The 27697-nt window shown below is 33.1% G+C and overlaps 1 protein-coding gene across 1 annotated transcript; it reads left to right on the top strand.

The window, feature by feature from the left end:
- The first annotated feature begins 8528 nt into the window (after positions 1-8528).
- On the top strand, positions 8529-10499 carry LOC105636205 (UNC93-like protein 1). The gene is made up of 2 exons (XM_012219414.4): positions 8529-9938; positions 10017-10499. Exons 1-2 carry the CDS (start codon positions 8782-8784, stop codon positions 10258-10260), a joined length of 1401 nt encoding a protein of 466 aa, XP_012074804.1. The 5' UTR covers positions 8529-8781; the 3' UTR covers positions 10261-10499.
- Positions 10500-27697: the final 17198 nt, after the last annotated feature.

Here is a 27697-nt window from a genome sequence, read left to right as displayed (position 1 = left end):
AGTTGAAAAATGTCTTATGGTCTTACAGGACCACCCATAGGAGTTCCACAGGCAAGACACCATTCTCCTTAGTATATGGCATAGAGGTAGTCATACCAGTCGAAATCAAAATGCCAAGCAGAAGAGTGCAATCTTATAATGATGACCACAAATCTGAATCTCTAAGGATCAAATTGGACTTAGTTGAAGAAAAAAGAAATGAAGCATCAGTTAAAGCAGCCGCTCGACAACAACAATGGCAAAATATCATAACATAAGAGTCAGGAAGAGAACCTTTAAGTTAGGAGACCAAGTATGGAGGAAAAATGAGATAAAAGCAGGATCAGCAGGGGTAGGCAAGCTGAGCCCAAATTAGGAAGGCCCCTTCAAGATCACACAGAAATGGGGCCCGGGCACATTCAAAATCAAACCTCTCAATGGACTTGAACTCACTTGGACTTGGAACTCAGACAACCTAAGACACTGTTTTTTGTAAATATTGAGGCATTAGATAAAAGCCATATTCTTTTTCACTTAGCTTTATAAAGCCTATTGGAACATGTGACCTCGGGAGAGCTAGGGGGCTCGGGTGTAGTGTAACAAAAGGGCTTACAAAGCCAAGTTTTTTTCTTAGCTTCTACCAATGAAAAAAAGTTTAAAAAAAATACTTAAAGAACCTCAAAGTCTGAGCACTCACTATATAAAAATAAAGGCTGAGCCCCTATCAATCATACAACAAAACTCTAAGACAGTTCACTGAAGGCAAAAATGCCTTAGTAAATCATATAATAAAACTCTAAGAGAGTTCACCAAAGGCTAAAAATGCCTAAGTAAATAAAGGGGTGAGCGCCTGTCAATCATACAACAAAACTCTATGAGAAGCCCACAAAAGACAAAAATGCTTAAGCAAGCAAAAGATAGAGCTCCTAGCATTCACAAATATTTCTTAAGATAGAGAAAAACTTAAAAGGAGCAAGTTCCTGACAACCATGCGTTAGAAAACTCCAAAGAATAGATCATGTCGAATCGCCATTCAACAACCAATTAAAAATCATTAACAGAACACCCAGAGAAAGGAATTGATTAAGCTGAAAGATCTTGAAAAATAAATGGAAGGGGATACAGCTTTAACTGGCACATCAGATAGAGGAATCACATTGACAAATAGGAAGACAAAAATAGAAAACAACTACATGAAACAAAATATTTGTTTATATATAGCAAAAATTACAGAGAAGAGAAAGGAAAAACTAAAACTACTTTACAACAGTGGGATCTTCAGTCGCCCCAGAAGGAAGTACAAACTCAACCTCCACAATGCTCAGACCTATAAGAACAATAGACCTTGGTGCATCAAGTGCCCCTTAAGCTCCTAGAGACCTAGGGCGCATATCCCCTATAGGGTGCTGAGCATCTACACTTGAAGCACCTCTGTCTATAACCGTCTCCTCTTCCTCAATGTCTAAGTCCTTATAAACGTCGACCTCGCTGACGAAGGCCTAGTCCTCATCAGAAAATCGTGAACGAAGCTCGACCATTATAAGATCAAGCTGGCACAAGAGCATATCATTCACAGCACGAGCTTCTACCCGATCCATGTCTGCTCGGAGTTGGCACACCACAACATCTCTCTCCTCCCCGCGCTTAATCGACTCTCTCAATTGAGCACTTAGCTTTAGAGAAGAATCGAGGTGGAATCCCTGTCTTTTATAACAGCTCGGATTTTCTCCCCTAATTCCCCTACGAAACGGCTATGCTCTAAAGCTTGAGTTTGGACATCCTCCTCTAGCTTTCTCACCTTTGCCTGCTCGGCTCACAAGTCCTTCAAAGTTCGCGACCAATTCTTGTGACTCCCTCACATGGCGACGAGTATCATTGTGAGCACTCAACAGCTAGAAGCAATAACCAAAAAATAAGAGGAAAAAGAATAAGAGATAAAAAAAGAAAGGAGAAGTACCATGAGCAACCCACTATCAATCTGATTTAGTAAGGACTCTTCCTCCAAACCTTCCACACAAGCCAGATTAGAAGGAAGGACACGCTGAGTTGCTAGTGCCTGCACAACCTCGCCATTATTGATAAAGGCGGTTCCTCATAACAGGGCATAGCTCCAATCCCTTCTCAAACATAAGGGAAGGTGGCTCCTCATCACCGCTCCGCTGGCGCTTGCTTTTTCGCCTAGGTTTAGTAGTTTTTTAGGCAGAAGGAGGAGCCAATGTAGCAAAATTGAGCAAAATTGGAGGATTAGTCCGAGGCAGCTCCTCCATTATAGGACTCAAGGGTGACACTATAGCCAATACCTCACTCCACTGCAAGCTATTGCATTAAGGCTCCGAACACCCAGATGAACTTTATCCTGCTCAATCGACTAATCGTCGATCTCGATCAGCCACCATACACTCTCTCATTTCCTTTATAATCTTAGGAGGCATCAATTTTGCTACATTGGCTCCTCCTTCTACCCTAAAAACTACCGAACCTAGGTGAAAAAGCAAAATTGGAGAATTAGTCCGAGGCGGCTCCTCCATTATAGGACTCAAGGGTGAAACTATGGCCAATACCTCACTCCACCGCAAGCTGTTGCGTTAAGGCTTCGAACACCCAGACGAACTATATCCTGCTCAGTCGACTAATTGTCGATCCCGATCAGCCACCATACGCTCTCTCATTTCCTTTATAATCTTAGGAGGCATCTCTGCAAAAAGAAGACAAGTAAAATAAAGAGAGTCAGTAACAGACCAAAAAGAACAAGAGAAGGCCGAGCTCACCCTTTGCCTTTTTGGGCTTTTCTTTTCCTTGAAGCCTGGAGTCACACCCCCATTAGGATATTAGAGTCCAACAAGGGGAAAAGAGGAGGAGGGTTCAGAACGTGCTGCCTCATCAACTTAACTTGTCGGACCTCCACAGCAGTCAATTCTTGATGTCGCTTAAAGCGGGGAGCCCCTAACTCGTTAGGAAGGCTAATGGAAAAAAACTTCTCTTTTCACCTCCCCTTGATACACGAACTTTCCAAAAGAAAGAGGTTACAATCCTTCCGAGCTTTCAAGTGGGGATGATCTTCTGCCCTTCTCTAAAGGAAGCTAAACATAGCATAAAGATTATGCACATTGAGCTCAAACTTTTCCTGGTGAGCTATAATATCGGCGCCTAATATCATCTAGATACTATTAGGGGCAATTTGATCAACAGTCACCCCTCTCATTACAAAAAGAAGAGAGAATTTCGGCAAGGAAACCTCACTCTAGCACGACAATCCTCCACATAGATGATAAGGGGCTTTCGGTCCTGCCTTGCGCTAGCCCTCATCCCTACAGGTGGAACCCTCATCGAATACTTCGTAGGAATAAAAAAAACCAAGCACGAATGCCTTCCAGATCCTGCTTGGTTAAGATGGAATCGAAGTCCCTGACCCTCACGTTCTGTTGGTGAGAATGAACAAGTACCTCTTCACTACATTTAGGGGATTGCTCGGGAGTGGTCTTGTCTCGTAGCTGGGGAATAAAGAATGCAGTTTAGTATTAGAAGTTGAAACTAAATTGCTTCGGCGAACAGAAATAAGCATATCTTGTAATCTCCGCCTCAACAACTGAATCTCTTCCTCTAAGTCTGACTCAGAACCTACCACGCCTAGAATGAGGTTATCCTCCCCTTGTTCGCCCCCAAAACCTAAGGAATCAGAAGATTCATGGGTAGGAGCTTTACCCTTATCCTGACGGTCAGAACTCATTCTCAAAAATCAAACAGATAAAGAAAAGCTAAAAGCACAAATGAGATGGTAATAAAAGTTACCTGAAGAATAAGAGAACAAATATTAAGTTTGAAGAAGCAAATGGTATCAGAACGCAATCGTAGGAAATCCCAAAAATGCAGACGCAAGCCTTTATATAGCAAGAAAAATCCCATGAACCGCCGCCAGAAACTGAAGCAGCACAGTAAGCGAAGAGTCACATTTTGAAATTCAAAAACACAACTGTCATTAAAGCGATAGTTACCGTGCCTCCTAGCTACTATCCTTAGACTTATAGAGACCAGATGGGCAAATTTTTAAGGCCAACTATCTCCTAACTAAATACATACCTTTAGCAAAGGCCACATCTCACTCGGTAACGGATTTTTTAGGACCATCTTCCTCTCTGAGCACAACTTAGCTCACACGTCCTCCCGACTGGCTGTACAGGTAGAACGATTGATTATTATCGAGCATAAATACCATGAATGAGAACCCGGACATAAATATCCTGATATTTTCAGGGGGGACATGTGGTAAACATTGATTTTATCAAGATTTGAGGCACTCAGCATAACAGAATTGGGGATATGGGCGTGATTTTAGGAGATAATGACTGGATTTTACTCTCCTGTATTCACGTAACCTACCTCATACTCTTATCATGTATATAAAGAAAAATCTTCTTGGTGAAAAGGGATGCCATTTTTTCTTAAAAAGACCTAATACAACTAAAAGACTATTGCTTGTTCTACTATAATAATTTTGTGACTATCAGTAACCTCAAATAAATGATTCTAATTTTGATTCAAGACTTTATGTATAGAGAAAATTCGTTTAGGAGAGGTCCTTATTTAGAGAACCCAACTATATTTTGAAGAGGTTAATTTTTATCTTCCAACCAAAAGATACTCTTGATATACCGAAAAAATAAAAATGCATTTAAATATTTATCGAAAATGAAATGTCCATAAACTATATCCTAAGAAAAATCGATGGAAAGGAGTAAAATTTTTAACTTTATCTTTCGTATGAATTTTCCATTTGAATTCTAATCTTTTTTTTCTATATAGGGAAAAGATTTAGAGTTGTGTTTTATATATAAAATAATAAAAATAAATATAATATCAAATTTAAATTTCAATATTTCTTACATTTGAAAAAAAAAAATTCAAATGATTATATGTAGTATATCTATAAAAGTAAGAATTTAGGAAATATATAAATTAATTAATAAATATTGGCATAATCTATATTTACAAAAAGACTTCTAATATTTGTTTAGAATAAAAATTATTTATATTATCATAAAGGAGCCTTTTTCATAGTTGTAAATAGTTTCTAATTAACATAAATTGTTTGCTAATTACTATATTCTTAATTTTTCCTATTTAATTTTATTGGATGCCTAATTGACATAGATTACTTCCTAAATAATAATATTTTTAAATTTTCTATTTAATTTCATCAAATTTATAGGATATATAAAAGTACGAATGAGAGGCGAAAATTGGGTTCCTCCTGGACTAAAAAAAATATCTTGAAAAATTTAAATTCTATTGGTTGAAAAAGTAAAGGTAAATTAATTTTGATTAGTTATGAGTTTTTCTATTTAAATATAATTTCTTTAATTAGTATATTTAAATATAAAACTTTATATGCAATTATGTTATTGCAAAATGCGACTAAAATTTTTATTTTAAATAATATATCATTTTATATATTATTAATTTTTTAAATATGATAAGATTATGATAAACATATGATAAAAATAAAATTAATTATATCAAACAAGACTAACTGATTACATAAATACTATTTACGATTTGTATTGATCATATTATTTCATTACTAAAGTTTATTATTACGTTTGATTAGTATAAATAAATAATTAATATTTATTTACAATAAATATATTTTATTAAGAAAAAGTTGATACATATTTATTTACAATAAATTCTATTAAGATTAAGTTGATAATATATTATTTTTATATACTATAAATTATATTATTCTTAATATTATAAATATACTAAATTAACTATATATTAGGAATTAATTTCACTAAAGTATGAACTACAGGGGTAATCACTTAATGTGATATCAACTTCAATTTGTTACTTAAAAATACATAAGCAAATGTTTTTGTAACAGTAAAATGTTTTTTTAATGTAATTGAAATTTTCTGTTGGCTTGAATGTCATGTAGTTAACATTTGGCCTTTTTTTAAAATGAAATTCTATTTTAATTTTTCTCTCTTTTTCAACTCAACCTCCCCCTTCAATCCCTCCCTTTCTCTCTCTCTTTTTCTTTTGCTTTGTGAACCTTAAATCAATATCTCCTTCTCTTTCATCTTAATAAACAAATTGTACAAGAGGTATAATAATCATTTGACTGTCATTGAAGAACCTCTTCTAAAGCTTAAACATCTCACCCCACTTCTCCTTCCACTTCAACTATCTTTTTGGAAACTTAGTTCAAATCTTTTTTTTCTATAACAAGTTTTGATTGAATTTTAGTTTTCTTCAAATATTTTTGCTCTGGTTATGGATCCACTTTTTAGATTCCAACCTAAATTTAGTCACACTTTAACAGTTAATCAATGGGCCACTGAAAAATGTTATCTCTTTCACAGATCTTCAATTTTTTTTTTACTGTACTCTTTTAATTTCCATATAAAAATCAATTTCTATTCATGGAAACCATACTGTTTGATCTTCTGGAATTTGGGTTCACGAAAAATCAATCTTCATTAGATTTTCATATCAAAATCAATCTTCACCATACTTGGGCATTAATCCGGCAATGGCTAAAGCAGAAAGGAAAGAAAAGAAATAGGATAAAAAATGAAGAGAGATAAAAAAGAAAAGTAAGAAAAAACAAAGGGAGAGAGAGAGAAAAAAAAAATGAAAGGAAAGGAAATAAAAGAAATAGGAAAATAGAGGTAAAAAAGGAGAGAGAGAAAAAAAAAGGAGAGGGAGAAAAAATATGAAAGGAAAGGGGGAGCATATGATTGTGTCCTCAGACTGTTAAAAGAAAAATGCACAAATAAGAGATGTAATATAGAAAGAAAAATACAATGGTATTTATTTAATGAGAATTGAAAAGAAAATAAGAGGAATAGAAAGGAAAAGAGTACGAATTGCAGAGAGAGAGAGAGAGGTGAAGGAGGTGGTTGAGTTGGAATAGAGAAAAATTAGAAAAGTATTTTCATTTAAAAAAAAAAAAAACTATATGTTAATACATGGCATTTAGCCAACGGAAAATCTCAATTGCATTAAAAGGCATTTTACTGTTATAAAAATATAAAATTAGATATTTTAAAGTAACAAATTGAAATTGGTCTACCATTAAGTGATTACCCTTATAATTTAGGCCTTTCAGTGAAATTAACCCAAAGAATAGGGCAGCAACACATTTTTGAGAAAGAATGCACATGAGAGAGAAAAAAATTATAAGAGAAGTTTCATATCTTTCTCAACTTACGTGACATTAAAAACACAATAAATAGCTGAGCTGGTGTGCCACATCAGCTTTTCGGTGCTTCCTCATTGGAAATCAAATAAAAGGGATTTTCTTATTATACAAATCGAAGTTAATGAATTTTTCTCTTACAAATTAAATTCAAGGGAATGCGTTGTGATGATGCCTACAGTTGAGATATGTCGAGTGAAATTAAGCCAATTCCGATTTTATTACATATTATACAAATAAAAAATATTAATTTGAAAAAAATAATTTTGTTATTACTTATTTTAATGAGGTAAATAAAATAAAATTATAATATAAATACATATTAGTTATAATCTCATATGAAAAAAACATTTGAAAGTGTTTGGTTAGTTTATAGCTAATTAACGTCTAACAGACATAATGTAGGTAGATGTGTCAAAATGGATCTTGACATGAAAAACAATTTATCTAAGATGAAAATTAAGCAGGTTGGGAATGTGTTTAAATGGGTTTGTGTAATTAAAGGATGATTTGTATATGCACAAGTTAACTCACCTTCTAACATGTTTAATTAAGAGTAAAAATGTAATTTCATATGCAATATATTTACCAAGCGAGCTGTACGTGTTATGCTTGTTGGATCTTCTAACCCCCTATATGATTCATTTATTTAAAATGATTGAATTTCTTTGATACGTATAGAACTCTTTAATTAAATTTGTTATATGTATGATGTTCATATCACTCATTTAATTTTCAAGTTGTATTCATGTTTAAATATTCGACACGATTATTAAGTCGGTTGTATTTGTTTTTTACTACGATCATATCGAGTGTTAGGTCAACATATCAATCCATTTTAATATCCTTAATTACAGGTATTTGGTAAACCTTTTAGCGAGCAACTCATAATTGATAAAATTCTCAATTAACTGTTGACTCCGTTAACATGTTTTGAAAATTTTTTTCTTATTAATTGAAACACGTTTTTAAACTTTTTTTTACGAAACAATAATGTATTTGTACTTAATTATATTTGAATTTTATTAAGCTCATAAAAAATTGCATATAAAATTATTTTTTTAAAATTAATATTTTTTATAGTCATTTTATTTAAAGTTATTTTAAAATAATAATATTCTATAAATATTTTAAAAATTTTAATTAATATTTTTGTTTATATAATATATTGAAATAATAACAAATACATTAATTTTAAATATTAAAAAACATATAGCGTTATTAATTATAATATATAAAAAAAATTATAATAGCTGAGATCAAGGTTACGTAATTATCTTCTTAAAAAAAAAAAAAGAATTAGAATCTTTGATTTCATTGAGCAAATTTGTGGACAACTGAATATACTAAACAAGAACGCAAGGTCGGCCTGCAGAGTGTACCATCATAGACGATTCCAGCCTTGACAGTTGCAGCAAGCAACTATTTTCGCGTGTAGTTTAACCCCACATTTCTCAATAAATTCTCACTACAAACCCCAACTGAAAAGCAGGCCGTGCTCTGCTCTCTTTCGTCTCATCTTTATCAGATCATTTCATCTATCAAATCCCCCAAAATTCTCCCTTTCTAAACCAATAATTGATATCTGAATCATTTGATTAATGGGTTTCGAAGGAGAAGAAGAATCGGCCCCGAAATTACCTAAACAATCCATTTTTAGGTACAATTCTCCACTAGTCCAGGTCAGTCTTATCGGTTTAGTGTGCTTCTGTTGTCCGGGAATGTTCAATGCTCTCTCCGGCATGGGTGGTGGTGGCCAAGTTGACCAAACCGCGGCCAACAACGCTAACACCGCTCTTTATACCACTTTTGCGGTCTTTGGCATTTTAGGTGGTGGAATCTACAACATCTTGGGTCCTCGCCTCACTCTCGCCGCTGGTTGCAGCACTTACGTCTTATATGCTGGTTCTTTTCTCTATTACAATCATCACAAACATCAAACTTTTGCCATCGTCGCCGGAGCCATACTTGGTATCGGAGCTGGACTACTCTGGGCCGGAGAGGGGGCAATTATGACATCTTACCCACCACCAAATCGTAAAGGAACGTATATTTCACTTTTTTGGAGTATTTTCAACATGGGTGGTGTAATCGGTGGTTTAATTCCATTTATTCTCAATTACCACCGAAACGAGGCTGCTTCCGTTAACGATGCAACTTATATCGGTTTCATGTGCTTTATGTCAGCCGGAACACTGTTTGCCTTGGCCATTTTGCCGCCTAGCCAGGTTGTCCGCAACGACGGAACCAGATGCACTCATATCAAATACTCTAATGTCTCAACAGAGGTTGTCGAGATTATGAAATTGTTTCTCAACTGGAAAATGCTTCTGATAGTACCGGCCGCTTGGGCTAGCAATTTCTTCTACACCTATCAATTTAATCATGTAAATGCAGCGTTATTCAATTTGAGAACCAGAGGATTGAATAATGTATTCTACTGGGGAGCTCAGATGTTGGGTTCTATTGGAATTGGATATGTACTGGATTTTAGTTTCCAAAGTAGAAGAATGAGGGGATTTGTTGGAATTGGGATTGTTGCTGCTCTTGGAACTGCAATCTGGGGAGGTGGTCTCGCTAAACAGCGTGGGTACTCCCTCAATAATCTGCCGCCCAAGTTGGATTTCAAGGATTCTGGGTCCGATTTTGCTGGCCCTTTTGTTCTGTACTTTAGTTATGGGTTGCTAGATGCCATGTTTCAGAGCACGGTTTACTGGATTATCGGAGCCTTGGCTGATGATTCTGAGATCCTAAGCAGGTAAATTTATTGGAAGTTGAATTGCAAATTGAAATCTGAGTATCTCATGAGAAGCTTGACTCAATTAATTTATGGCAGGTACGTTGGATTCTACAAGGGAGTGCAAAGTGCAGGAGCAGCAGTTGCTTGGCAAGTTGATACAAACAAAGTTCCAATGCTATCGCAGCTAATTGTGAATTGGTCGCTCACTACAATAAGTTATCCATTGTTGATTCTACTAGTAATGCTGGCTGTCAAGGATGACCATAACAAGGACACAGTGACATATACCAATGAATTGGCCAATCCTGCACCAGCAGAAGACTCCACCAAGCCAATCTAGTGGTTATGAATTTATAATGTGCCATTTCTGCAGTTAAAATGAAAGAGTATTTGCAATTTTTAGGTCAAGTGTTAGTATTCTGATGTTTCTCATGTTTATTTGATCTTCTTCTGACATTAGAATTAACTGATTTGCGTGTGCTTTATGTTCTTCACCATACATGGAATATTTGTACCTGTAATACTAATTTTGATCCAGTCAGGCAAGTATAATAATCCAGTCCAGCTGGCCCGTTGGAATTGTGTGTGACCTTGCTTATTTCAAGCAAACTATGATATGCAAAAGAAAAAGGTTCACCTAATTAAGAATAATTCTCATTAATTTTCTTTTTTTTTTTTTTTTTAGGAAAAAAAGAAACAAAAAACTCATTAAGACATGAATATGAATAGTTATATAAATCACAATTAAATGATTACAATTGGCTAGGATTAAGTTTGAAATAGGTTAATAGGTGGGTTAATTTCATCGGTTGTACCTACATCATACAGAGGTAATCACTTTTTGTACCTAAAATTTAATTTGTCACATAAATATATATTAACTTTTATTGAGAAAACAACAAATGAGAAATGACTTGATAACCTATTAATAGAAGAGCATGGAGGTTTTCAATGCTCAGTTAAGCTTTTTCATTCTCTTCCTCCTTTTTTCTCTCTCCTACCATCATCTTAAAATAAATTGGTTTTTTGAATAGAATGACCCACTTGATGATACTCCTTTCTAAGTCAATTTTTTGACTTGAGATATGGATCCACTTAAGCCATAAAAAGAGTCGTCAACCAAAGGGGATTTTCCAACCACGATAAAAAGCCGCCTTCACATAAATATACACTCATTGCGTTTTATTTGTAAGAAAAAGTCAAAATTTGTCCTATATTAAGGATGTGGTCTATTTTCTTAATAGAAATAATTATAATCATACCCTTATATTTTGCTAAAAAAAATTATTTTATCCTTATTTTTTTTAAAAAAATATATCATTATACCTTTGTATTTTGAAACCATCATACTAAATTGTCATTCTATCGAATATTTGCAGTTTTAGACATTAAATCCAAACGAAATGATACAACTGACCTTAATTCCACCTATCTGAATCTCTAACTTCTCTCCTCCTTCAAAACTTCCTCAAACCAAATGTCTAGATCGATTTTCAAGATTATCAATTTCAAATATTTTGCTCTAATCTCTCAAACTATTTCTTTATATTTCTTTTTCTGTTTCAATCCAAACCCATCACTTAAACAACCACCCATTAATCAACAATCACAAATGCAATCGAAAGGAAGAAGAACATCAAAACTGAAATCATTGAATTACAAGCGATTTTAATTCTCTTGGAAGTGTTCCAAAAAGATTTCTTCTTCATCTAGATTTGGATTGACAAAACTTAAATCCAGTGAGTGTGAAAAATCCAGTTCCTTTGTTGTCGCCACCAGTGATTCCATGGCATCTTCATGAATTCTTTTTTATTTTTATGAATTTTTATCTTTTTCGTTTTTTATTAATCTGATGCTTTGTTTTTTTTTCCTTTTTTAATTTTTTTTTCAATTCTGAAATTGGTGCTTGTGTGTCATTGTTGCTTCTGTATTTGCTTTAGGAAGGTATAAGACACCAAGTTTTTTTATATGCTTTTGTAATTAACTGAAGAATTGTAATTAATTGAAAAACGATATGAACGACATTTGGGAACAAGCAGGTGAGAACGATGAATATGAAGAGGAAGAAGATATTTCAGGAAAAGAATTTCCTTCTCTCTCTTTAGACCGTTAAGTTTTCCTTTGACTTGTACTATAAAATTGTAAATATTGGACAGAAGGATAATCTAATATAACGGGCTCAAAATATAAGGATATAATAGTTTATTTTTAAAAATATAAGGGTAAAGTAGTTTTTTTTTTTTTGGTAAAATAGAAGGGTATGGCTATAATTTTTCCTTTCCTAATTTGCCCTTGAAAACACAATTCCAATAAAAAGAGTGATGATAATAAGAGGAAATGATAAATGATGAGAGAGATGATAAGTTACTTAAATGAATAGTTTTATTTACTTAGACCTCCAACAAAACAAAAATGTCACAGTTAATGCTCTTCACTCCTCCCTATGAGTGCATTTAGTAGGGATTGAATCCACGAATTCTTTCCACATATTCAACCTGTATTGCCAACTGAGCCACAGCCGGTAGGTATATTTGCAATACTTAAGTTGTCTATAAAGTAAATTTGTTTATAGGAATCAAATTGTAAATGTACACAACTATAAGTAAATATAAATTGGCACAATAATTTTGATTTAAGCACTATCATTTGAAAGGAAATTTTCCTTCGTTTTGAATTTATTAGAGATGTGTGTAAATCTCACTATATGTGCACACTTAATTATTAAGCATAGACATAAATTGTGTATATAATTTAAACTATGCTTGCAACTGCAAAATTTAATCTGTGCGCATAATGTGAAGAAGTTCTCATTTTCTTAATGCATGGTTCAGTCTCTTTTGGAACATTAATTGCCCAACCACAATAATGTCTGTCACTTTTTTGAAATTCTCCAAAAGTCAATGTTTACACTAAAAATCAAACAAGTGGATATTAGACCTCTCACTTTAGCATTAGTCCCAAAGTTACCATTTTAAGTAACTTTCTCTATATAAATAGAACGTCATAAAAATTTTTTTTCTCTATATAAATAAAACGGAGGGAGTACCAATTTTAGATAAATATAAAACTTAAAATTCCCCTCTCAAGATTTTTTTTTCATTTTTCTTAATTTCAAATTCTTTCCTTTAGAAGGGGCTTTTAATTTAATATTTATAAAACAGAAAAAAAATTTCATCCCAACACAACAAGGAAGCAAATCCTCTTTTTGCCATTAGCTAGCATCAATTCTCAAAGAAAAATTTCTTTGAATTCCCAAGCAACCAAACAAAAACCTCTCTATATTCAAAGGAGACCACTAAAATGTTAAACTAAAATCTAATTCCAGGAAAAAGTACCAAAAAAAGAACAAAAATAAGCAATTAAAATGTCAGCTTCACCTCCACCATCGCCAACACCTTCACCATTATCTTCCCAAAAAGAAGAACAAGATCGACCAAAGTAGACATATATGAGAAATAGAAGAACTCCAAAGCTAATATAACAACGAAACTTCCACTATCGCATCTATAGTGGCCTATGCCAATGCTCCAAAGCTCACTGCTCCCTCGATTTCTCTCTCTGCTGTCTCAATCCCTCTTTTTGTTGTTTTGATCCATTTCTCCATAGTTTCTACACTTTCTCGGCCGTTTCAACTCCCTTCCCAACTATATCATATCCAATTGGCAAAAAGTACAAATAAGGACAATTAATAATAGAATCAAAATTGAATCAAGAACTCTTTATCCAAATTGAAAGCCCAATTCACAGAAAAATAAGAATTGCAAAACCTAATTGAAAAGAAGGTTAGTGATAAAATCAACATTGAATAAAAACCTCATTATTTAAATTGAAACCCAATTCACAAAAAAAATAAGACAAAGATTGGGAATTAAAAAGAAATTAGAAATAAGGCAACATAAAGGATGGGGGTACTTTGGTGGGGATGTGGTGGTTCTAGAAAACTATCATGTAGACACTATGTCCTTAGTTAGGATAGATAAAAAGCTACAGGATGAAGGGTTTGAGGGTTTAATGAGATATTATTATAGATAGCCTTCTAAAGACTTCAAAGATGAACTTAGAAAATTAGAAAAAGATATTGATGTTTATGAGATGTCCTTTATGGTAATGATGTAGGACTAATAGACCTTTATGTTGAACATTTAGGTATAGAGGACATTGAGAGGGTAATTAATAAGTATAGGAGAGGCTGCGTAATTATATAAGAGATTGTTGAGGAAAGACAAAATGCCCCTTCCCAGCAACCTCCTAGGAAAGGTAGTAGAAGGAGTAAAAGAAATAGAGAAAGAGAGGGGAATCTAGTGGAAGTAATAACCAAAATGTGGAAACTTTAGGGGAATCTACCAATCTCAAAATTTTCCCTAGATTTGACTTAGGTAATTTGGAACTCAATGAATAATTTGAGTTTAACTTGAGGGAGGAGAGGGACCCAAGGATGATGACCAGGAGGGTGATGATGAGAGGGTTGAAGTAAGGGATGATGGAGTAGGCATGGAGGGTCAAGAATGTGAGGAAGGAGAGTTTTTAGATAATGGATACAATATAGAGGAGGGTGATGAAGATTTTCGGCAGGTAATGAATGATAGTCAGAGAGAGAAAGGATCAAAGGAGGTTTGGATGCTTCATCAATACAGTAGAGCAATTTGACAGAAAGCAATGCATCACAAGAGATACCAACACAACAATCAAGGACTGCTGTAAGGAAAAGGGCTCTAAGAGTAAGAAAAAAATAAGCTACAAATGCAAGGTAATCTTGAATGTGAATTGGCAGGATTTTTTGTTTATATTTAAGATGAAATACATAGGGGAATAATTTTTTGATATTTTGTAATTATCCTTACACAATGGCACTACTTTTTTTATGATTATTTTGTACTTCAAAAGTGAAACTTGCTCACATGTTTGGTTTCACTTTTGAATTATCCATATATTGTGCTTGAACACTTGATGTGGTATATATTTTTTTGGAATGTCACAATAGTAATGAAAGTATTTCGCAATTCTCAATTCTCTTTTTGGAATTCAATTTTACATATCGGAATTGATGGATTTTATTTAACAATGGCTTACAAACTATTATAGGTGTCTTTACATTAATAATGGTTCCATAATTTTAATGCCTCTAATATACTATTATGTATCTAATATTGCATGAAGAATTTACCATAAAAAAGCTCTAATTTCTTTAGATTTATAAACATACACAATCATCAAGTACACAAAATGCAGTTATGAATTAAACCTTTCTAACACATACCCTAAATCCAATTGCAAGCCTCCCTACTTGTATATTACACCCACAACAAAGCTACAAAATATTAACAGAATAAAAACACAAGTGGCAAGCATCAAATATAAGAATTTCATCTTCTTATTTCTCTCTTTAGCCTCTTCCTCCTTCTTCTCCAATCTATCAAACTTTCTCAATAATTCAACAATCACGATTTTTGAGCGTGGGTTTATAACTAGATCTAACCATTCCATAAAACGATAACAATTGGGTGTCTGTAACCAAAATAAATCCATTTCAACCAATCATTTCAAAACTCAAAACTAATAAATTAAAGAATTAGAAAAATACCCCGTAATTCTTGAATCTAATGAACCTTCTACCTGAATTATTTTTGGTCCATGCAATCTTTAATATTGCCTCTTACCTGCGTCTATAGTTTCTTATGTGTGTTACCTCTGCACTGCTCCTTTCTGACATGGGATGGTGAGAAGATGAAACAAAAATCGAAAGAAAATTTAGAAGAGAAGCTACAGGTAGAAGAGTTGAAGAGAGACGTTAGGATTTGTTATTTGGGCAAGACATATAACAGTAAGTAAGAGAGAAAAGTGAGGAGAGAGAAAGCTGAAGGTTTCTAGGACTCACAATTCTTTTTTGCTTACACTTGCTGACATGATATTTATTATGTGGCAAGTTTTTGGTGACTTGATATACCAGTAGAGCAAACCGGTAAAAATTGATCAAGTAGGTTTTGAATTTTACTTTTACATTTTTGAAAAGACAATCATTTTTTAAGGAGATTTTAAAGGTTAGGAACGATAAAGGGAAAGAGGTATAAGTCTAGGGATGCTAAGTAAAATTAAGTCTAAATATTAATGTTGTTTGGATTTAACAATTAGTAGTCTATATCTCAAAAGAAAAAAAATACTTTACCTTGAGAAAAATAGATATTTCCTTTATCTCTTGTAATAAGAAAAATAGATTGAAGAAATGGAAAAATGATAATAATAAAAAATAAATAAAGCAACTTAATCACTTTTTTGAAACCAACAGTGATTATAATTGTTTGAAATAATTGAAATAATTGTTTGAAGTCAATTGATTATAAAAAGATTGACATTTCACTTATACAACACAAAGGGCCTGTTCAACAATTTTAGCAGTTCTAGTATATGTTAGTGTTGCGTCTTTTGATTAGCCGCAAGCATACGAATCGCAACGTAGTAATAAAAAGATCGATCCCACGAGGAACGAGTTATGTCCACTCTACTACTTATCCTTAACACTTATGTTTACAGCAATAAAATATGAAATGATTAACTATAATTCTATTTAACTTTTAACTAAATATACTACTTAATTCAATAGATAAAAATATAGTAGAATACTTAGAAGAATTGATCATGCATTAGATTTTCTTTTTCTATAGCAAAGCGTGTAACATGCAATAAATGATTCTTTAATCACATATGGTAAAGTATAATTCAACCTCTCGGTACAGTATTACTTTATTTATTATATGTATCTCTACATACAACAAATGCCTTACTTTGTTAAATATTAAACCTAGTTCTTATTCTTTGATTATTTCAATAAGTTAGACTTAACTTTGACAAACCAAGTTAAAGATTCATATGCAAATCCACCTAAATGAATTCTATCTCTTTGATCCTTACTGAATTATTTCTTTCTGAGAATATAATTAAGTAAGCTTGATTAAACAAAGACCAAAAGATAACTTAAAGAAACTTTTATTGAATGAAACCAAATAATATTGTTGCTTTGCATAGAAAATTATGAAGAACAACATGCAAAAAGTCTTTAATAAAACAAGAGAAAGATAGAATTAATCAAACTCAAGCCTCCGGAGGGCGTCACACCTCGAGGAACTCTTGGATGTTCTTTGCACAAACAATAATAAGTGACTCTCGTCATCTTATTTCTAAGCACTACTTTATTATTTTCTACTGTATTATAATACTACATTTTGCCTATTTCATGATGCATATTAAAAATTGCATAATTTCCTCTTGATTTGGACTTCAATTTATAGAAGAGGAAGATGATGGCAATTATGAAGGTGGTTGGCTGGCCAAAAGGTGCTTTAGGTGACTTCTCTTGGGAAAAATCCCAACCTATGCATGGGAAGAAATGATTTTCTGGTGAAAGGTGGTAGTTCTCCTGGAAACACGACTCGTGCTCGCGAGTTTAAGGGTCGCGCTCGCGATTGTTGCTTATAAAGTCTCTGCCTCTTCTGGAGTGCTTTTCGCGCTCGCGCAATTTAACGTCGCACTCGCGATCTTTGCTTGTAAACTCTCTGACTCTCTGGAGTGCTTTTCACGCTCGCGCAGATGAATGTTGCGCTCGCGACTTGTGTTTTGGTGCCTTCTGAGTCCTCTGGTATGTAGGTTGCACTCGCGACTTCAGGAAGCGCTCACGACTTTGTCAGTTCTTCTTTTCCAACGCGACCTCATTCGCGTCGTGAAGTCTGGTAGGCAAATTCTTCCATATTTATTCAACTTTTGGTCCTTTTTTTCTATAAAAGCAAGCCCTTTTCATTCCTTTGCTCAAATTGTATTCCTACAATCACTTTAAAACAAAAACAACACGAGCAAACGTAAAGTGTATAAAAATAACATGCAATCATGCAAATTATATGAAAATAACATAACAAAATTGCCCGCTTTGCGAGGCTATCAATTCCCCCACACTTAGCTCTTTGCTTTTCCCTAAGCAAAAACATTCATCTTTCTTTGGAACTCATGTTGATCATGTTTATTTTTATTCGTTGATTTACACTTCTTAAGTAATCTACCAAAGATAAGAGATTGATGTATTTATGAACTAAGTAGTATAAATGAATATGACATCTGAAATTTCAACCTAGTAAACAAAATCTAGCCATTTAAAATATGAGATAGACAGTCCTCCTTCCTTAGAATGCAAAATAGGAAGTACTTAGGACAATTTTAGCATACATGCATTGTTTCTCATCTCAAGGCATTTTTAGGTAACCTAGTTCTATTTCACAAAGTGGTTCCATTTTATGCTCTATACCACTTCTCATTTTATATTTCTTTTGTGGTTGCATTTTATGCTCCATACCATACTTTTTTTTAAAAAAAAAGATATATGTGGGAATATAAATGGTAAGTGGTTGCATTTTATGCTCCGTACCACTTTGTTTTAGAACGAATTTCCGTTATTCCCTCTATCTTATTTTTTTCTCTTAAAATACCCTCATCCTTTATTGAATTGAGACATACAAGTATTATGGCTTTAGTTTCCCTTTTCTTCCTATTCTTCATTCAAGTTAGGATTCATGCTTCTCAAAAGCCAAAAATAATGTCTAGATAGTTAACTAAAGATTTACAATTTGCTAAAAAAAACTTCATATGTCATGTTTTAAATCCTTATAACTAAGTTCATAATCAAATCTAAACATATAATCATTGAAATATCTTAATCATGGTATATTATTCAAGACTTCCATTTCAAAGAGTGAAATCTAAGCAAATCAAAATGTAGGGACTAAACATTTAACCAAGGTAAAGAAATTGACTTTTTTAATTGTCAATTTTTTTATTGGCTCTTTTTTTTTTGTTTTTTTTATATATATGAGAGAAATTAAGACACATAGACAATATTCCCCCACACTTGAAAGACACAATGTCCTCATTGGGAGAGAAGACTTCCATACAACACATATAACACATGCATAAAACACACATAACATAAATAGAAACGAAAATATAAACAAGTGTGTGCAGAAAAAACCTCACGCCTCCGGAGAATCCAGAGGTGACGGAGTGAATTCGATATTTTGCTTTTGAAAATATTTCATCCACTTCCGTGCCATACTCTTGTGGTCTTTTTGGATCTTGTGCAATTGTTGCCCCATTTCAAAAACTGTGACCTGTAAATTCTCCTAGGATTGCTGTAATGCATCCACTTTACTCAAAACTTGCTTCCATCTAGTGACTTCATCGTCCTCTTCATCTGCTTGAGGAGACGATGTGACTGGTGCTTTTCTTTTCCGTTGTCTTTGTGCCTATGCATGAAAGGTTCCTTCATTCTATCACCTTGCCCGACTCTTCTTTCCCATGATCGCTAGCGATAAACCACTGTGTTGCCAGTTTTCACTTCATCGACTAGTCCGGTTTTCTTTAAGAAAGCACCATCCATATACCTAAAAATATTTGTAGGTTGGGCACGATAGGGTGGAATAGGCATACGGGCAGCATATGTTAAAATAGGTGCCATGCTACCAACCCCTAACGTAACTTTGCCTTGATGAAGAGATGCGTTGTAGATTGTATCTAGCACTATGCCTACAATATCGACTCGTTTTCCCTGCAAGAGAGTTTCCAACACAAACAAATCCTTTATTTGGATTTTGGAGGCTTCCACTCGTCCGAACAAAGCGTAACACAAATATTTATGCAGGTATAAAATACTCTCATCTTTAAACCATTTGTTACCAGCATTGCGAGGATTAAAAGATGATTGACCCGTTAGCATTTCCCAAACAGAAGCAGCATTCCAACCTTTCAGTTTAGAAGCAAATCCATTTCTGGAGAATCCTAACCATTGATGCATTTTATCATAATCCAAAGTTAAATCCTCTCCATCTACTCTAAATTTAATGGTCATTTCAGTGTTATCAACCCATTCAATGGTAGTCAATAATTCTAAACTCAATTTAGCATTCTCAGGAATTTTCAATTGACTAAAGCTTTCAAAGTTAAGGGTTTTCAGATATTCTTGGATTTTCTCTAAACTACCAGTATTCTGCAAACAATTATGGTCAAGAAGGTACATACCCGTGAAACTGCATTTGGCGAGGCCGGTGAAACGTTCGCCTTCCTCTATAGTACAGATAGGGAATGGGGGCTTATACCTTGAAGCCAAATCTCTTTTTACTAGAGCAGAAGAAGAAGAACCTTCTTTGTTCTTTTTGGCGTTTTGTTTGAATGGCATAATGATGAGTTGATGTAGGATTATCGTTGAAACAAAAGATGGTTTTTTGTGAAGTGTATTGCACTGGCAGATGTTGTGATTGAAAGAGGAATAGAAACCCTTATATAGATAGTTTTAGGGAAGGATAGGGTTAAATAGTTAATAGGGAAGTTGGAAAAGAAAGGATTTGATTGGTTTTGAAAGGGTGTTTGTAGTTTTTTGCAGGTTTGAATGCCTTGGGAAGGAGAATCGTTGAAGTGAAGTTTGAAAGACAATTGTTATTTTCTGTCTGTTGGACAGTCGCGCCCGCAAAATCCGGCATCGCGCTCGCAACCTATGATCTCAATCCTTTTGACTTCCTTTGCACCCTATTCGCGCCCGTGAATATTACTATCGCGATCGCGATCTTTTAATCCCAATCTCTCTGTCTCCTTTTTCACAGATTTCGCACCCGTGCTTCCATAATTCGCGCTCGGGTAATCTATTTCTGTAAAGGCAAAATTTGCTGCACACTTAAACAAATATTAGTCCTTTTAAGCCAAATCTTTGGCTTTTAATCGAAGAAAATATTCAAAATGTAAACCTCAGAAGAAATAAAAATAAAACTAATAGAAGTATATATATATATATATATATATATATATATATATATTAGATAAAAATGCTGTAAATCATACATAAGAATTTTCGTTAAATGACAAAACACCGTTCCCCGGCAACGGCTCCAAAAACTTGTTGCGTCTTTTTGATTACCCGCAAGTATACGGATCGCAACGTAGTAATAAAAAAATCGATCCCACGAGGGACGAGTTATGTCTACTCTACTACTTATCCTTAACACTTATGTTTACAGCAATAAAATATGAAATGATTAACTATAATTCTATTTAACTTTTAACTAAATATACAGTAACGTCCTATTTTTCTATGTCTGACGTAGTAAGTTGTGACATCCTACTAAATCGAGTCGTTGCTTAGAGTCGAGTCGGGCTGACTCAAAACCCAGTTCGAGCTATTAGAGTCCAGAGTGGGGTAGAATGGGAGGTAACTGAAATAAGGAAAAGAAGTGGACTTACTTGAAGGAAGCAAAAAGATCAAAGTATAAGGATTAGGACTTACTTGCACTAAAATATAAAGCTTAGGTATTAAGTTGTAACATATTGACACTTGAGGTACCATTTGGTAATTTTACACACAAAATCATGATATTTTTGGAGTCTACCAAGACTTCCATTTCACTTTCCCATTTTTCATCTTTATCTTCTTCATCTCCTTCATCTACTTCCTTTACCTTACTTCACCTTCCTTTCTCCATCAATTTTCATGAGATTCAAGCATTACATTCAACTTCTATTCTATCCAAGTAAGCAAACCTTCTTGAATTTCATACTTGAATCATTTGGTGATATTTTTAGAGTATTCATAAGAATTGTTATGTATAGGAGAGGTGAGCTCAAAGGTAGAAGGAAGCTAAAAAGAAGAGCTCAAGCTTTTTGGAGTGAAGGTGTGCTATCTCTTTTAGTTTAATTAATTTCCTTGCATGAAAATTTGTGTGTTGTGTTGATAATGAGAAGATATGTTGCTTAATGTTGAGTGAGAGGACTGGAAATGGTGAGAAAGCATAGGATGAAATGAATAAATGAAGTAAATATTGAGTTTTTACTGAAACAGGTTTTGCTGGAACATGTACCAGTAACTTCACCTTATTTTGACCCTATTTAACGATGGAATTAGGAAGTGGTCTAGAAGAGTTATTTGTTCCTCTATGTGTTAGCTTTCCATGGGTTTTTGAATTACCCAAATCGGAGTTATAAATTGAGAGATATGACCAAAATAGTACAGACTGCGCAGGCTGGAAAACACGATGCGCGCTCGTGAATTTCATGTCGAGCTCGCGAATTGTGCCTGTAAACTCTCTTACTCTCATTTTGTTCTTCTCGCGCTCGCGAATTTCATTGCGCGCTCGCGAATGTCACCTGTAAACTCACTGACCCTCATGTGTGCTTCTCGCGCACGTGACTTTGCATGGCGCGCTCGCGACATGTGTTTTGATGCTCATTTGGACCTCTTTTTTTATGCAATTGTATTCCTTTGCTCAACTTGTATGCCTCCAATCATTTTAAAACAAAAGACAACATGAACACATGTATAAAAACAAAATGCAAGCATGCAAATGATGTGCAACTAACATGATGCAATTGATGTGAAACTAACATGACACAAGTTGCCCGCTTGGCGAGGCTATCAGCATACAGGTAAGCAGTATGGGTTATGAAATTATGAAGCAGTTAATATGCTTTTGTTTTATATATTGACATACCGATATTATGCTCCATTAAGGTTAGGTAGAAACCACGTAGATAAAGCTATGTCGCTACATAGGATAGCAGATCTGCGCCCCATACAGTTTGGTACTCCGGCTACAAGCCATTGAGTGGATATGATTATATAATGGCCACAGCAGTCCAATCATACAGTATTCATCCAGTTTCATACAGTTTTTCTTATTACTTTGGTTTCACTATAACCTTATGGAGCCATACAGTTATATTGACTACAAATTGCATTATCATATAGTATAATGAGCAGCAAGTATGATAATGAAAGTATCATGATATGTGTGCTTACATTCCATATGTGAGTACATGTTTATTTCTATATATGTATGTGCTTATATGTTTCTTTATTCGTTGCGATATTCACTGAGTTTTAATAAAAGTTGCAGAATTCATACAGCATAAAGAACATCAGGTAAGATCATGAAAGTATAATGCTATGTATGCTTACAAGTTTATTTATTTAATTCTTAAGGAGCCATACAGTTATGAGATTTTATTAATCATAACTTATATGATGTGACTAAAAAGTGCATAAGTCATACAGCATAATGAACAGCAAGTAAGACAATGAAAATATACTGTTATGTGCTCTTACATTTTTATTTGTTTAATTCATACAGCATAATGAACAGCAGGTAAGATCATGATAGTATCATGATATGTGTGATTAAAGGTTCATGTAAAGGAGTTATCATATCATTAGAACTCAATGATTTAGGTTATGAATTAAAACTTTATTCTCTGCTATAAAGATACATTTATGCTGAAATTTATTGATTCTCTATGATTATCAATAAGTTTATGAAATTTGTAGTTTAAGTAAGTTGCCATTGCGCTTTGTTAAGTATGTGAATTATGAGCACCACTGAGTTTTATATTCAGCGCGTCGATTTTTATCACGCGTAGGTTGAAGATCGTGGTTGCTACTTGACGACTTGAAGAGTACGATCAAAGCAGAAGTGACTAATTTGGGAGTAGTAGATTGAGAGTTATATAATTAAGACTTATGGCATGTATAATTATTACATTGTTGGAGCTTATGTAATTGGAAATATAATTGATGCATGTAATTATTTGGCGTAACCATTTGATGATAAGAATAATACTTATGAAATGATTGAATATGAAATATTTAAAAATAGTTGGTATGATTAGTTCATGAAGACTTAATATATGTAATGAATGCAATTAATTGCTGGATATTAACTGCTCTTAAGGATTTATACAGTTATAAAAATATATAAAGTGCTATCGTGTTATGATGATTATTTAGAGATGTTGGAAGTTTGGAGTTTAATCGGGAGTGTTTTGTATTCATATTTAGCATACAGGATGATATCAGCATGATAGGACATAGGTTCAACCAGATTGTAGCGTCTCAGCTCCATTCGGGTTAACGGGTGGACCGGGAAGGGATGTTACATATACTACTTAATTCAATAGATAAAAATATAGTAGAATACTTAGAAGAATTGATCATGCATTAGATTTTCTTTTTCTATAGCAAAGCGTGTAACATGCAATAAACGATTCTTTAATCACATATGGTAAAGTATAATTCAACCCCTCGGTACAGGATTACTTTATTTATTATATGTATCTCTACATACAACAAATGTCTTACTTTGTTAAATATTAAACCTAGTTCTTATTCTTTGATTATTTCAATAAGTTAGACTTAACTTTGACAAACCAAGTTAAAGATTCATATGCAAATCCAACTAAATGAATTCTATCTCTTTGATCCTTACTGAATTATTTCTTTCTGAGAATATAATTAAGTAAGCTTGATTAAACAAAGACCAAAAGATAACTTAAAGAAACTTTTATTGAATGAAACCAAATAATATTGTTGCTTTGCATAGAAAATTATGAAGAACAACATGCAAAAAGTCTTTAATAAAACAAGAGAAAGATAGAATTAATCAAACTCAAGCCTCCGGAGGGCGTCACACCTCGAGGAACTCTTGGATGTTCTTTGCACAAACAATAATAAGTGACTCTCGTCATCTTATTTCTAAGCACTACTTTATTATTTTCTACTGTATTATAATACTACATTTTGCCTATATCATGATGCATATTAAAAATTGCATAATTTCCTCTTGATTTAGACTTCAATTTATAGAAGAGGAAGATGATGGCAGTTATGAAGGTCGTTGGCTGGCCAAAAGGTGGTTCAAGTGACTTCTCTTGGGAAAAATCCCAACCTATGCATGGGAAGACATGATTTTCTAGTGAAAGGTGGCAGTTTTCCTGGAAACACGACTCGTGCTCGCGAGTTTAAGGGTCGCGCTCGCGATCGTTGCTTATAAAGTCTCTGCCTCTTCTAGAGTGCTTTTTGCGCTTGCGCAATTTAATGTCGCGCTCGTAATCTTTGCTTGTAAACTCTCTGACTCTCTGGAGTGCTTTTCGTGCTCGCGACTTGCATTTTGGTGCCTTCTGAGTCCTCTGGTATGTAGGTTGTGCTCGCGACTTCAGTAGCGCTCGCCACTTTGTCAGTTCTTCTTTTCCAACGCGACCTCATTCGCGTCGCGAAGTCTGGTAGGCAAATTCTTCCATATTTAGTCAACTTTTGGTCCTCTTTTTCTATAAAAGCAAGCCCTTTTCATTCCTTCGCTCAAATTGTATTCCTACAATCACTTTAAAACAAAAACAACACAAGCAAACGTAAAGTGTATAAAAATAACATGCAATCATGCAAATTATATGAAAATAACATAACAAAATTGCCCGCTTTGCGAGGCTATCAGTTAGCTGTTGTAATAACTGTCATATGTTTTACTACCTGTTAGCGGTTGGATATTAGTTATTAGTGGTTAGTTGTTTATATAGTGGTTAAAATAAAAGTGTTCGGTAAAAATAAGTGTTTGATTAGCTATTTAATATGAAAAGACAAAAAAATGATAAGATGATAGAAAACAAGAAAAAGACAAGTGATGGATATAAGCTTCATAAAAAAATTTATAAAACGCTAAACGTTAATGAGGATAACGTTTCGTGAAACACTACCTCAAACTCTAAACGTTAGGATAAATATGATATTACGAACATAATAATTAATTAAAATAATGTTTTAACTCAATCAAAACACTAAACACTACCTCAAACGCTCTTGCCGAACAAAGCAAAAAATTACATAGAATAAAACTGCTAAAAAAATTTTTTTTTTTTTTTTTTGAAAGCAAAGTATTCACTTTTATCATTCAAAAAAATATACTCAAAGAAACACATATGATATTCAAGTATCTAGACCTTGAGCGCATTTTATTTAGTTTTTATTTCAACATCTGTAGCATTCAAATCATATATTGAATAATAGCATTCAAATTTTTGGCTATTTAATACAGAAAAATTTTACCTAGACCAGGTCTATACCCCTACTCATGGATCAAACCAATGGGAATAAAATTTTTTATTGAAACGAGGGTATTTTTTACCATATGCTTGGAAAAAAATGATAAGTCAAAATACTTTCTAAAAAATCTTTACTGTCATTGGTTTGGTCCATAAACATAGCTATAGACCCAGAGGCAAGTAATTTCCATTCAATTCAATAGTTTTACTTGTGATAATTTACTGAAAATATCTATTTTGTATTCTTATTTTTGTTTATCACTTGATAAAATGTGTTTTGAACAATTTGAAGTATAATAAAGGTATTAAAGTTGATGATATATAAACATATTTATTTCCTGTTCAATAAAAGCGGCTGTATGCTTTATATTTGAATTTACTTTATATTTAGTTCTAACAACATACACTTGCTAAAATAAAATGAGATTACTCTCTTATTAAAATAAAATAATTTGTATAATTATTCATGCATAATAAGAGAGTCTAAGGCTTAATTATTTTTTGAGATTTTCCCTAAATATTTTTTTTTCTAATTTTAATATGTATTAAAAATCAAAAGATTTTTTAAAACAATAATTACATAAAAATATTTGTGCGTAGAGCACATGTTAACAACTAGTCTATATATATACACTACAAATTAGTATATTTTTCTTCCTTTATTCGGCATTCTATTTTTCTTTGTTTAGAAATTTTTGAATTTTTTTTTATTTTTCTGTACTATGATTGGACAACTTAAATATATTAATTAATATTAATACAAATTATCCATATTGAATTATTTAAATTATTGAGTTTTATCCACCATAAATGGTTGAGTTTTATTTACCCTAAAACACGTATTTGAAAACATAGTTTATCTATATATATCTACGGGAAAATTTTGTTCCAAATACAATAATATATCTTCTGCTAGCAAAGATGTTTTTTTTTTTTTAGTTTATATGTGCAACACCATATACTTATATTCCAAATCCAATAATATACCTTCCAATAGCAAATTGGAGCCAAGGACAAAACATATTAGGTTTCAATCTTATTTTTATTATTTTTTATTTTATTTTTGATATGCATGCGGATGATTTATTTGAACTGATTATGAGTCATCTTCAGACTTATTGTATGTTAATCTTAAAACACTATTTAGTAGCCTTTGATTTTGCATTTGCTCAATGCCAAGTTGATTTGAAGGACACGGGATCTACCAAGGAACAGGTTTTGGTTTCATTACAAGCAGAGAGCCGGCAGTATAATATAATGTTATTGTAGTTTCCACAGTTTTTATTATAAACATTTTATTCATTTCAATAATAATAATAATTAACATTTCAAACGTTTTCGAGAAGCAGCCCGCGGATGACTTTAAGTTCGCTTTTGTAGAAGTTTGGCGGAATACTTTCTGGGCATGAGTTTGCTTCTGTAAGTGAATTGAGATTTTTGGTTGGTTTCGATTTTTATTATCTGTTATTATGGTTCTGCATTTGGGTAATTTTTATTTTATTTTATCATGAAGTTGCTATTGAAGAAGGTAAGACCGGTAAAGTGTAAATCCAAATCGGAAATCATTATTTTGTGTGTCTTTTTATTATGGTTCTTATTAATCTTTTTACTGTTTAATATTTTATTATGTATTGTTTTCTATGATTTTATTATTATTTTGATTATATAACTTCTGAAAAAAATAATTTATCTGTATTATTAATTATAAAATTATCTAATACGTAAAATTAGATTTTTATTAATTAGATTTTCATTAAAATAATTCAAAAGATCTTTCTTACGCATTGATTTTAAAATATTTTTTAAAACTTATTTAACTATACTGTAAGTTTCACATTATAAGTCATGTTGAATTTTCATTTTGGTGCAGACATATTAGAGAAGTAAGAGAG

Source organism: Jatropha curcas, chromosome 5 (assembly GCF_041381405.1).
Source record: "Jatropha curcas cultivar XTBG-Jc1 chromosome 5, XTBG_Jcur_1.0, whole genome shotgun sequence".
Lineage (NCBI taxonomy): Eukaryota > Viridiplantae > Streptophyta > Magnoliopsida > Malpighiales > Euphorbiaceae > Jatropha > Jatropha curcas.
Note: the sequence above shows the minus strand (reverse complement) of the source record. Positions and strands in the feature narration are given on the sequence as shown.